Source organism: Ziziphus jujuba, chromosome 5 (genome assembly GCF_031755915.1).
Source record: "Ziziphus jujuba cultivar Dongzao chromosome 5, ASM3175591v1".
In the NCBI taxonomy this organism is placed as follows: Eukaryota; Viridiplantae; Streptophyta; class Magnoliopsida; order Rosales; family Rhamnaceae; genus Ziziphus; species Ziziphus jujuba.
The window spans coordinates 6904836-6918961 of NC_083383.1; the positions used below are offsets into that span (position 1 = coordinate 6904836).

General features: G+C 31.1%; 1 protein-coding gene across 2 annotated transcripts; it reads right to left on the bottom strand.

Annotated features, from left to right (window-relative positions):
- Positions 1–4155: 4155 nt before the first annotated feature.
- LOC107419904 (glutamate receptor 2.9) lies at positions 4156–8724 on the bottom strand. 2 transcript variants are annotated; one of them, XM_048475108.2, is made up of 5 exons: positions 8366–8724; positions 6126–7462; positions 5689–6001; positions 5173–5495; positions 4156–5049 (listed from the first exon to the last, which is right to left on the bottom strand). In XM_048475108.2, the coding sequence occupies exons 1-5, from the start codon at positions 8643–8645 to the stop codon at positions 4432–4434; spliced, it is 2871 nt and encodes a 956-aa protein (XP_048331065.2). In that variant the 5' UTR covers positions 8646–8724; the 3' UTR covers positions 4156–4431. The 2 variants fall into 2 exon arrangements, with proteins under 2 accessions (XP_048331065.2, XP_048331064.2); XM_048475107.2 differs by having other exon boundaries at positions 5173–5579; positions 8366–8723.
- Positions 8725–14126: the final 5402 nt, after the last annotated feature.

Sequence of the window (14126 nt, forward strand, 5' to 3'; positions counted from 1 at the left end):
CCAAAGGCTTGAACTATAGCGCTGATGGCTTTCACTTGAGACGAGTCTTTTTTAGCTACTCGGATAAAATATGGACTCCTAAGGGATGTGAGAGATGGACTTGTTGCAGAAAATGATAAGATGGGCACATGAGCTTTGTCTCCTAGTTCAATTATGAAGTTGGCCTGCATTGACTTTTCTGGTCCTACAATGGTTTATTAGGTCTAGAGCTGTCGTCAAAAGACGGGGCGAAAAAAAAAAAAGGTTTAATTTTGTTCCTGTTAAATTTCAAACACTTTATTGTGAAACAGATGAATTAAGATAGTTGAATTCTTTTTTATTACTACGGAGAAAGTAAAAATATATCTTGGCTGAAAAGATTAGTAATTAACCTTTGTTTTATTTGTTATATGGTAATTCGAAGTCAATTATACTCTGTTTACATATTAGCATAACCGCATAGCGAAGGAAGATTCTTATACAGCACATGAAAATCCAAATAAAATGATGGTCTTTGGACATCTATTTTTATATGGTTTTTAACAAATTTTTTTAATATGTGGCAAAAATAAAATAAAAAATTTAAGTATTAAATCACATTGATTATTTTAAAATCATATTAATAATTTTTAGCATATGTTAAATGATCATTTACAAATAGGTGTGCCAAATACCAGCCGATTTTTTTCCTTAAAGTCTCTTGGATGTTCAATTACGTCCATAACAAAGCATAAGAAATTAAAAGACGTCCATAACAGGACAATTATGAAGACTTTTGGTCAACTAATTTAATAATCCAAACAACCTTCAATCTTGCAATCATAAAGGTCATTCATTATTAATGTCTGTCCAAGGCATAACTATTCTAAGATTCCAATATTTCTAATTCTTCATGACTCTACCTACCAATTGATAAGCTTTCTATATACAATCAAAAACTAAAACCCGTGACATCCTAACTTGTAGATATATAAAATGGTTGACCTAGTCTTTGATCACACAAAAAACCGACAAATAAAAAAATGTTTGTGTCAATGGCTTTCCATTAGTATAATGGTGATTGTAGACAAGATTTGTAATGTAGGAATTGGTCATCATATTGTCAATTCCATTAATCAAGTGTCGAAAATTAATTAATAACAACAGTTGAGATGGAGAAAGAGAGATTGACTAGTGATCAGAGAAATGAAAAAATGTAAATGAATTAAAGAGGGTAATTGATGAACAAATTGGTCGTCACTCATAAGAGGCGGAGTCGTGAATTACGAAGCAGTGGTTAATTTAAAGAAAGAGAAAAGAAATCATATTGGTGGAAAGGAAGAGCAAATAATCTGCAGCAGCAGCAGCAACAACATCACTATTGGAGTTCCTTGTGTGGAGGAGAAGGCGAGTTTTGTAGTAAGCATGAGAGGTATAGAAGTCGGAGAGGGCAATGTTGAAACAGCTAAATCTCATCTTCCCAATCCATGTGTTACCTGCAGCAGCAGCAGCAGCAACAACATCACTATTGGAGTTCCTTGTGTGGACGAGAAGGCGAGTTTTGTAGTAAGCATGAGAGGTATAGAAGTCGGAGAGGGCAATGTTGAAACAGCTAAATCTCATCTTCCCAATCCATGTGTCTAAGTTGAGAATTGCACCCAGCTTTACTGGAATTGTATTTGTCTTGTTTTGTGCCAAAACCACCAAAATCCTTTGTGAAACTAACAAGATCAGGAATAGAGAAAATGCAAGATTTTTTAGTATCATGTTTGTTTGAGTCTCTTCGGAAGCTTTTTGGAAGTCTTTGGCATTCATTAAATTTTGGTGAGCAAACTTATCAGTATTTATAAGAAATAGGGTATATGCCTGATTTTGTAACGTGAGAAAGAAACTAAGTATTGACAGAAGCCTCTATGAAGCAAAACACGTTGAAAGTGATTTACCATGCACCGACTATAAATCATTACACTAAAAGAATATTAATTAACGACCTTTTTTTGACAATGAGTTGTGGGGAATTTCCATGTTACTATACATTTAAATAAGATATTATACTGTGGCACAATTGGCCGTATTGTTTGACAATTGACATCACTGCTTAAATATATAATATATCATTTATTAAAAAAAAAAAAATATATATATATATATATACACACACATATATATTATATGTAAAATAATATCATTTATTTTTATTACCCTTAGGCCAGCCAAGATGAGCTAATTCTTTTTTGGTAAATAATTATGAGCTAATTCCTTTACTTTTTTAAGTCGTTTAACTATCATTTTTTTACGAACCGCAGTAAGAATACCCACAGTCCTCCCATAAGGTTCTGGGTCCAATTCACTCAGTTATTAAAACAAATAAATAAATTATCACCAGTTAAAATCCCCTTTAATTGATTGTACCAATTGGTTAGGATTTGCAACAAAATCTAGTAGACAGTAATGGAAGCAATAATTCGAATCACACAATTAAGCTCGAATAATGTAGTCGGTGGAAATTGTTAAAAATAGAATCGGGTTAATTTAGAAAATAAGATTATAAGAGGAATGGTAGTAGTGATAAGAAAATTGATAAATAAAAAGTAGTAATTTATGGGTATGTATACGCCTCAGTACAGTGGTTTCTTTATTATCCTTAAAATTATGGTAAAACTTTTCTGGAGTTATATCTTTGCGACTAAATTAATTTTATAATTATGAAAATGTTATAATTTAGGAGAAGTGTAATTAAAAATTTTATTGTCCCAATGCATCCAATACAATCATCAATCAATCAAAGTTATACATTTTCTTTAATCGGAAAAAAAAATCTGTAAATAATTTAATTTAATATTTAAATACAATTTTAAAGATGATAGTATGGAAATACAAACTATTTCATGCCATGAAGCTCTTAACATGTTTAAGAAGCTATAATTATTTTAGCTTTCCAAATTCATAAATGTTATCACAACTCTAAATAATAAATCATATATTTAATATAATTTAACGTATATTTTTTAAATATTCATATAATTATAAGTATGTAAAGCTAAAATTCTTCAATATAGAATTTTAAAAATTTATAACTTATTATAATACAAAATTTTATTTTATTTTATTTGAATGAAGCTGAGATTAAAATTTTTTATAACTAGATAATAGAGATTATTTCAATATAAGATATTATAAAGAGATTTTACTATATAATTTAAAAATTTAGTAATATTTTCAAAAAAAAAAAAGAGAAGAAAAAAAAAAAAGAAATTCGTAATATTCCAAATTGGTGGGCGTGGAGCTTACACGTGGTTATGAAGTATGCCTTTTTTTGGGTCACGTGAGTCCGTTGATATATGTTCAAAATTATGTTTTTTATTTTCTGTCTTTGGAGTGTGAAAATATGTGTTCTTCTTATACTCTTATTATTGCGTTTACCTTCGACTAGATCAAAGTATGCTAGAGCAAGAAGAAACTCAGGATCCACGTGGCTAAATATAATTGGAGAAAGGACTGACTGAGTGGGGCGGCAAGGCCACGTGGCTTATTAATTTCTGCCCTGTTACCCATCATTTTTCATTTCCACATTCTAGACCCAAGCCTACTTTTTGGCTGAGTTCTAAAAACCAAGCCAATTACCAACAATCATTTAAACATATGCTGATGCAATCTATTTTATCACGCTATCAAATCAGCAAATCCATTTAACCCCTGATTTTTCGAACGCTTGGCACAGTCTAGTTCATTAATGACCATTAGTAAATTTGGTGCTTAAATTTGCGTCTCTATTTAAAAATAATAATAAAAAAATTCTTAATTTTCATTCTTAATTAATTTCCTAATTTTGAGAAGGTAGCAAGAAACAACAACAACAAAAATGTCGAAGTAGGTTCTGCACGTGCAGAAGATTGCTCCTGATATGGAAATTATATTCGCTATTTTATAAACAGGTAAATTGATAATTCAATAATATTATTGGATATCTATACAAATAATTTTTTATTTGGAAAATTTTATATATATTATTAATATAATGTAAGATGTGTTCATTTGCTAAGCGATTTACACTACAACAAACTAGTTTAATGGCCGCAATTCATTTTGTCAATGAAAATAAAATTATATTTATATCAAATGATAAGAACATATTAGAAAATGATAAATGATTTAACTCTCATCTATTATTTATTTATCATGCACGTACGAAAAGAATGAAGAAAGATCATATATATATATATATACAGTAAACTGTAAAGTATTTCTACACCCTGTTTACAATTACAGTAGAAAACAATATCATTTTGATTGTAACATTTAAAATTAGGTACTAGAAAATGACATCTAATTATTGTGTCATTTTTTTCCTTTTAAAAAAAAAAAAACTATCATTTTTTTATTTTGGGATTGGCTAGCCAGACAAAGAAGGATCTACAAATTGGCCTCTCTTGAACAGAAGAAAGTAAGGTGATCAGACAGTGGTAGTGCCCCTTAATTAGTTGTTTCAGCACCATCACGATTAAAATCATGATCATCATGCACTTGGAAGATAAAGTTGGATTGGTGGTCGCTATTGTATGGGGAGGATGGTGGACTTGGGAAAGTAAGCTGATGATCATAATGAACAGTATGCTGAGTGGGTTGAGTTACTTGAGCATCTGGAGAATGCTCAGGAGAATCTTGGGTTGTTGATCCATTAGTATAGTATGAGAATGGAGTAGGTGGGCAGTTTGTATTGGGTGATGATCCACCGCTCTTTCTGAAAGTATGGGAGCTGAGGTCCTTTTGGTCGAAGATTCCAAAGAGTAATTGGATTCTCTTCCACTTTGAGGCATTGGGATCAGAGCCTTTCAAGAAGTGCATATTGGAGTGAAGGAACATTGCTACGAATATTATGAGAGCTAAGGTGGAAGCAAGCCCAGCTATTAGAAAGAGGCCCCAAAAGCTATCGAGCCCAAGACTTGCAGAAGACATTTTTTTGGATTCTGGACAAATTGATTCATTTGCCTTGAACCATTTATCCTCAATATCTTTAATCTTTTTTCCCTCGGTCACTTTTAGTATTGCCCTTGAAAAATCACCAACAATAGGGGAATCCTTTGGGAAAGCCTGCCATAGATAAATAACTTTTATGTAGATATATATATCATGGTCATCAAAAAAATTTGGAATTAATTAAACAAAATGAAGTTGTATTAGTTATGCAAGAGAGAAAAGAGCCAGTTAGCTTACAAAAGCAAATCCATTAGTTTTGAATGTTGGCTCGACCATGGTGTATTTGTCGCAATATTTTGCAAGAAAAGGTTTCAAGTAAGGGGTTTCATCGAAAGCAGCAGCTATACCGCCATTTCCACTCTTATTCGTAAAAAGTTCATGTAATTCTTCAGGGGATTTGTAGGTCTTAAGATTGCGATCATCAAAACCCAGTTGTTTCAAAATTCCATAAACAAAAGAACTTTCTAGGTAGGCAACATTCTGCTTATTCTTCAGGATCTGGTTCACGTCGTTCACGGCTGGTTGGAGCTGTTGTACGGTTAAGAGTGAAGCCAAGCTGCCTGTATAACTTTGAGTGAGTATAAGCACCACAAAGCACCACACTATCACCACGAACCTAGCCAAGTTGCTCACAACTCTCTCCTCTTTTAACATAACATTTCAATGAAAACAAATTGGAGTCAAATTAATTACTCCATGGTCACTTGCGTATACAAAAGTAGTCAAAAAGTACTAAAAAGGTATGTGACTTACTACGAGCAAAAACCATGGTTGAGAAGGAAAACCAAAAACTGGTACCAATTTGATGATGTGGAGGCCCTCTAAAGTCTTCATTGATTCGATGTTCAAGAACCCAAACCGCAAAACCAATAAAAATAAAGAAACAACCGGTTGTTAACCAGAGGTCCCAAGTAAGAGGCTTCAAGAACACCCATGCATCTTTTCTTCTGCCGTCTTTGATTGGCACCACCATTGACACCCCTGATTCTGTGTAAGGCAATGTGAAATCCACATATAATGACCTGTTTGCTCGAATCGTTATGTCCCCCACCGCTGCATCAAATTTCTGTCAAAGAAATTCCTCATCAACTCACCAACTATTTTTCTATATGACTAGCTTATGGTCATTAACTAATTATACAGTCTATGACAATGTGAAATGGAAAACAAAGAGTTCAAGTTTTAATTACCCCGATAGACACTTGATAGACAAAATCATTGTATGTGCCAGTACTTGTGCCATTGGGCAATCCGAAGGAAATGAAATCGCAGGGAACAGGGTAAGGTAGTTCAACCAATGCAGCCTTAAATACATCTATGCTGTATCCAGTGACATTTTTGGTTTGTTTAGTAATAGGATCATATGTGACATTAACAAAGTCATCGTTCTTCATGGGAATTCCTATTTGCAACTTCTTCCCTTTTATCGGGATTTCCCATCCCTTTGGAGGATCGACAGAATCTCCAGGCCATATAATAGGCTCTAGACTGGTATTCGAAGTAGAATAACTTGTTCTATTTGTCGGATCCAACATTTTTCCCAGTCCATTTTTCTGTGTCCAAAATCCTATCCGTTTCCTCCCACTTCCATTCGCGTTGAGTATCTCAAGGATCGATGTTTGCAATTGCCCATCAACAAGCCTGAAATCCCCTGCAAGGCCCTTGAATTTCTGATTCGATAATGCTCGGGCAAGTTGAGGACCGTTCTGATTGATCCCAATTGTCTCCAAGTCAGTACTAGAACTACCAGAGACGTTCACATACTTAAAGCTGAAGTTTCCATTACCTCCAATCTGCTCAACTGCCATGGCCAATGCAAAAGCAGAGTCATAAGCCCATAATCCTATAACATCCAATTCAGGATTGAGAATGGTTGCATTTTCTTTTTGGAATTGTGTTTTCCATCTCATAGTAAAATTTTCGAGCTCTTTCGTATTGGGTACATAAGTCCTCACGCCCAATACACCTTGCATGGAATCAAAGGCAGAAGAATCCAGGGAATCAATAGAATTAGTAATCCCATCGGTCATGATCCAAACATAGCCTTTGTCCATCATTCCAACCTCTTTTGCTTTGGCAAATAGCTGACAACCAAGAGAGGCCGACATATGGACAATGAACACTCTCGTCCGCATTTTCATCAACTTGTTGAGCTCTGCAACAATTTGGTCATCTGTGGCAAGTTGAGGAATGGGACTCCTGTAAGGGATTCGGGTGTCGACTTCTTGCAAAGCATCCGTCAAGTAGGGTATTATTCCCTCGCCAAACTCGTTGGCGACGTAGATTGGCACTGCTTCTCTCCAACCGAAGGCTTGGACTATAGCACTTATGGCTTTCACTTGAGCGGAGTCGTTCTTAGCTGTTCGAAAAAAGTATGGACTCCTAAGCGACGTCAGAGATGGGCTTTTTGCAGAAAATGATATGATAGGGACTCGAGCTCTGTCCCCAAGACCAATCATGAAGTTGGCTTGCTTCGAAGTTTCTGGCCCTACGATTGCTTGTACTTCGTTTTTTATTAGGTCTAAAGCTGTTATATTATCATAGAAAAAATTATATATCAACTCCGATTGTATTTCCAAACTCAATAAAAATAAAAAAACAGAGGAATTCACCCAAAAAAAAATATATATATATATATATTCAAAACAGAGGAGTTCATGACGTCTTTGTGAAGGAAATGCATTGGGCGAAAAATCAATGTTTAGTTAGCATACGTAAAGAAAGTCAAAATTAGTGCATTTTGATTTGTGTATAATGTCGGCTTCGGGATTTTAAAAAAAAATAAAATAAAGAAATGTCGGCTTAGTAAGTAAGAAAGATTCTTCAACCGTACATGAAAGCCAGACCTGTTACTCAACAATGATAGGATCGGAATAATGTCGCGGAGAAAAAACATAAAATGATAAAAATATTGTTGTCCCAGTGATAGTGATGAATGTGAATCCTTTTGTTTCATTTTTTTCATTTTCTATTTTTTTGTCTCGTCAAAAAAGGTAAAATGGTAAAAGACAACAATACCACATGCACTAAATTATGTAGACTTTTTTTCTTTTTCTTTTTTTCGTGTGTTCTCAGTTTATTCAAGAAGACTTTTAGTCAAGGAAAGTGAAAAAAATAAATAAATAAATAAGAACCGAAAATGGAAAATAGAAATTTAGGTGAAAACTCCAAATGGAGATCCATTTTAAATCTGGTAATGAATCAAGTTGGCGGTTAGGCCGTATGAGTCGAGTCAACTGCAAACACATATATATATTAGATCGAGAGAGCGCTCAACTTACAAATTAGTCGATTACGAAGCAATCAAAATAAAAGATATGTTTAAAAACTTGTATATGATTGAAAACGAAAAATTAAAAAATAAATAAATAAATAAATTCAGAAACCAAAAGAGAAGACTGAAAAATAGGAGAGAAAGGGAGAAGAGAACCTGCGGCTGCAGCACCAACAACATCACCATTAGAGTCCCTGGCGTGGATGACAAGGCGAGTGGTGTGGTTAGCATGGGACGCATAGAAATCAGACACCCCCATATTGAAGCTGCTCAATCTCATCTTCCAAATCGCTGAGGTCAAGTTGAGAACCACGCCCACTTTTACTGGAACTGTTCCTCTACTGCTTTGTGCCATGACCACCAAAATCCCCACAGGGCAAGCAAACAACAGAAATGATAGAGAAAATACAAGGTTTGGGGGATCGACCTTGCTCATGTTTGATATAATATTATGCTTAATTTCCCAAGTCGACTTTGGCAAATAGGCGTTAAGTTAGATGGAACTTAAACTTATTATATACGCCGATTGGTAGCGGTTTTTGGATTACATAAAAGCAGAAATTGGGGACACAGACCACTTGGTGAAAGCGACGCATCTAAGGACTTTCACACATTTATAGTTAATAAAAAAGTGCGCCTTTCTAACAATGAGGTTTTAGGGAACCTTCCTTGCTATTACATTTAATTCAAGTAAAAAAAATAAATAAATAAATAAAAATCAATCTCTATTAATTCATGACTTTTTTTTAAAAAAAAAAAAATTAACATAAGTCAAGTAATTGTTTAAAGTTAAAAAAAAAAAAAAAAGTGACATAATTGCTTAAACATAATGTATTGCTTCTGCTATATTATATACATATGTTTTTATTAGCCTCAGGCCATGGACGTACTAGCTTCCTTCAAAATATATGAAGGTATTTGTGAATGTACATAGAGGATTGATCTTTCAGTGTTTCGGTCTCTGCAAGAAGAGGTGAGACACGTTATAACTAATTATATATATATGTCCATATATTTTGGAACCAATTTTTTAATTCCTAACTAGAAATACAATTTACAATGTCAAAAGTCAACAGTGTGGTGGTATTTGTTATTAGAAATTATTTGTGGCGTGAAGTGGTGGAGGAACTTACAGACCTATTGTGCATTCTTATATATCTTCAGGTTCGAATAACTTGATTTGCAATGAATATAATCTTGTTGTTTTGTCTACCGTGGAGGACAAGTGTATGTGTCATTTCAAAAGAGGAAATCACAGTAACTTTTTTTTCCTATCTTGTATTTTCTTTTTCTTTTTCTTTTTCGATATCTATATATATATATATATATATATATTTAAAAATTACCGAGTTATCTTAGTAGATTAGGATCTTTTGGGATAACATGGCTGACACCTTTTTTGTCAATGATATATAGTAACTTCTGGCTTGTAACAAATAATTTTTTACTACTCACAATCTTATATATGCGCATGCAATAATAAATATTTCATTTAAAAATATTATAAATTAAAATTACGTTGATATTTGTGATATTTTCAATTATGATGGATCTATAATTTTTGAAAATATAAAGGTAGTGCGTTTAATAAAAGGAGTTATAGAACAAGGATATTAGTTAAACTGCATCTATATATGATTTTGTCACTACAAAAAAATAAAATTAAATAAAATTAAAAATTAAAAAAAATTAAAAGATGGTTGCGTCTCTACAAAAAATAAAAATAATAATAAAAATAAAAATAAAAATTTATATAAATATAAAATATATATGGTTTTGTCTTATATAAATGCGTTTACCATGATCAAATCAAAGCATACATTGGGACGCTATTGGCACAAACAAAGTAAAAAACGTCAGAGTGGGGTCTACATTTACAGAAGATTGCTTTGTAGACAAGTAAACTTTTTGTTTTTGTTTTTTTTTTTTTGTTTTTTTTTTTTTTTTTTGGTAGAATTATAGACAAGTAAACTGATAATTCAATTATATTGGATATATATATGTATATAAGTGACTTTTTATTTATATTTGATTCTCATATATAAATAAAATGTGTCCGCTTACTTGTTGCTTGTCACAAGACATATTTCATTCACAACTGACTGGGCAAAAAGAATAATAATAATAATAATAATAATAAAATCGATCTGAAGATTGAGAACTAATTGTCGTATCATTTATGAATTTTTTTTTAACAAATATAAATGTAAAGTTTAATATATATATCAATTCTTCTATTTAATTGGCAGATTTGTAGCAGGTAATGGAAGATATTATTCTATGTTTTTATTTTTATTTTTTCGATGAACAAAGAAATTATTCCATTAGTTGATATAAATGTACATTAATTGATGATCCAACGGTCCCATCTCCTATCTCCAAACAGACCCAGTCCTGGTCCGAGTCAACATTCCCCGTAAACCATATAATATTTAATTTGATTTACGCCACAGTCCGCGCGGTCAATTAGTCAGATTGCCACGTGGTAGGACATCTTTGTGAAACGTAACCAAAAACTAAACCCAAAGAAACAAATATTTATTTATACAAATAAATTTCAAATTTTATGCATATTAAAACAAGAAAAACAGATTCTTCTTTGAGTCACACTCTCAAGGTTGTCTGGGTTCAGATCCTCAGTCTCTATAGACTTTCAGATTCTCAATGTCTATTCCACTAATAAAATGATTGACACCTACCTCATTTAGAAAATGTTATGACAGAGAAGCTAACCGCGTTACTGTCTCTATTCCGTCTTGCTGTTTAATTACATTCCAGCCACTGCCATTTGCTGCTAAAAAGTTGAATTAATCCTTTCTTGTTTCATCGGTTTGATTTTATTTGTGGAGCAAAGAGGATCCGGATCCAAAGGAAAATTTGGCTCAAAAAAATGTTCGGTTTTGGTGGTGGAAAAGTGCTGACCAAAAATATTTGGAGCCAATAGAAGTGTCCTGAGTCTCCAGCCAGCGTCTAAATCAATATTATTGATAATGTTTGTTGAAAATAAATGAATGATTCCAACCCCAATCAAGTCAATCAATTTCTCTATTAAAAAGTAATTACAATTACAACTTAATCGATGTGACGATGTCCTTTCGATCTCTTTCTTTATCCCCAAAAAAATTATATATATATATATATATATATGTCTATATGTCCTTTTCTCTTCATCTTCGCCGAACAAATTCTTTTAGGACCTTTAATTTGCCTAGTGTCATGCAGGATTTAATAATGGTACAATGAACAACAACGTGAGGACTGTTATTTATTTATTTTTTTAATTTTTAATGTTTTTTCCCCTTGCTTTAAATGAAAACATTGAAATAAGTCAAAAGAAAACAATAAAATAAAAAATAAAAGAGAAGAACCAAACTGGCCCAAAACAGAGAATCAGAGACAACCAGCAAATCCATCAGCAAATCCATCCACAAACTAGCTTAGCTAATAAGCATAGATCTTTTTTTCGTTTTTTGGGCGGGGGTTACAATATAACCATGCCAATAATATTATTTTCCTTTTTGTACGTAGAGTATTCCGTATTCCCCTCCATCAAGCTGTAAAGTTTTTATTACACAAACACCATTTCAGCTACCTATACACTGTGGCAGTGTGTGGGACCTCAGCTGCCACATGGCAGCAGACAAGCGGAGCTGTTGCTTCTGGAATTATTCTGTTGATTTGGGATTTTAAGCTGAATAGTTGGTACTACTTCTAGAAGCTCGAAGAGTATCTGAAGGTGTTCCAGCTTGGTGAATGGTGATGTATATGATGGAAAATAATGGTTATGTTTTGAAGCAGACTCGGAGTAGTTTGAACAAACGAATGGGCTTGGCTGGGGAGAAGAAGTCGCTGGTAGTGGTCAGCCAGCCCATGACTGTGGCACTTATTATGGAAAGGAAAATGGAAACGCAATTTTCTTTCAGTTAAACCTTGATTTTAAGGATTACGATCGATTCTGTTCTGCATCATCAAATGCTAGACTTGTAAAATTACTTGGAAACCTTCATTGTTTTTAAGCAACAATTCCAACTGCAAACTATATATATATATATATATATATTTATATATTTATATATAATAATAATAATATGATATAGAAAACAACTGTAAAGGATAACACATATAGTCGCCAATGTATATAATGTTTATAATTTAACGATTATATTATCTTTCATATATATATATATATATATATATAGATATATGTGTGTGTGTAGTAATACATAGAAATCCAACCATCCTTCACGTGAATAAATATATACTTGCTTATTATATGTGCAATTATAGTGGGTCTATGTACATATATATTTCCATTGGTGACATGAAAGCAAAAATATATTGAAAATAATCAATTATTAATTCAAGATTTATATAAAGGAAATGAAAATATTTTATTTAGATCTTTTCATTTTTTCTTAAGTATTATAGTTTAATCTATATTTTTGAAAAAAAATTATTATTAACTTTTTTTTTCAGTTTTTACTAATTAATTTTAACAGCTAAAAGCTAAATTTGAATTTTTATATTATTATTCAATCATTAAATATTCATTTTAAACCTTTATTTGAACTTTAAGTATTAAAATTAAATGGTAAAAATTAATAAATAAAATTGTTATAATAGATATAGTATATTAAAGAAATGTTAATGATAATATTCCAAAAATATAAATCTAAATGTAATTATAATAAAATTAAAATAATCTCAATAAAATTTATTAAAAAGAAAAGAAAAAGAATCAATGTCAAATCTTAAAATATAAAAATAAAACAACAGTAGAACATAGACTTGAATACCTTGGTTAAAAAATACAAAATAAAAAAAAAAAAGAAAAGAAAAGAAGATGATCTGAGTTCCAACAGTAGAACATAGTTTTTTTTTTTTAATAGAATTAAGGTTTAAAAAATCGTTCAAAATATGAAAATATTAAAAATTATTAAATATTAATAAAAATTTATAAAAATAATGGATATTGATAAAAATTGATTTAAAAAAACAATGACAATTTTTGTTAAGATTTTGATTTAGTTTATTTAATTAATTAATTATCAAATTGACTATAAAAATTATAAAAATATTAAATAAATTTGATATTTCTTTAGCAAATAGTAAACGCTGATAGTTTTAATTATATTATTATAAATAAAAAATATAAAAAATACATATTTAATAAAAATATTTATTAATTAAAATATATAAAATAATTATTGTAATTATATTATATGTCATAAAATGTGATCTTAGTACTACAGAATTTTTAAATGGCTGAAAATTATTTATATTTTTTTATTTTTATTTTGAAATATAAAATAATAAAAAATAATTATTAAAAATTATATTTTTTTAATAGTTTTGTAAATAATTGTTAGTATGTCTATTAAAGAAAAAATTCAATTGAAATTTTGTGAAAATATCATAAATTTTTAAATTTTATCCCTTTTTACTTCATATCAAGATTTTCCTCCTACCCTTTGAAAATATAATAATTCCAATCAAATTTCCACAGAAATTTTGACTTTTTGATTTTTTAAACCTTGGGTGAAATGGCTTGGAGTCAATTACATATTAAGATCATAGTTATATTTATTAATGAAGTCTTCTTTTGTACTTTTTTAGGTGGATTGCAATTAAAAATTTTTACTTTTACGTGTATTAGATCCATAATTTTATAAGTTTATGATGTGGACATGAATAGGTTACTTCTAAGTAAATTTACATTTATTAACAAAGTCTTCATACAGAGAGACAGACTGTACCCTCAAACAGATGATGACCTGCGCGTGGTTGTGTATTTAATATTACATTTATTTTTTGGGACCGAATTATTTATTATTTCTTTGAGAAACAGCCATTAACTAATTAGAGCTTCAAGCAGTGTATTCCCTCAGCTCAGTATAGTCAATGGAATTAATTAAAA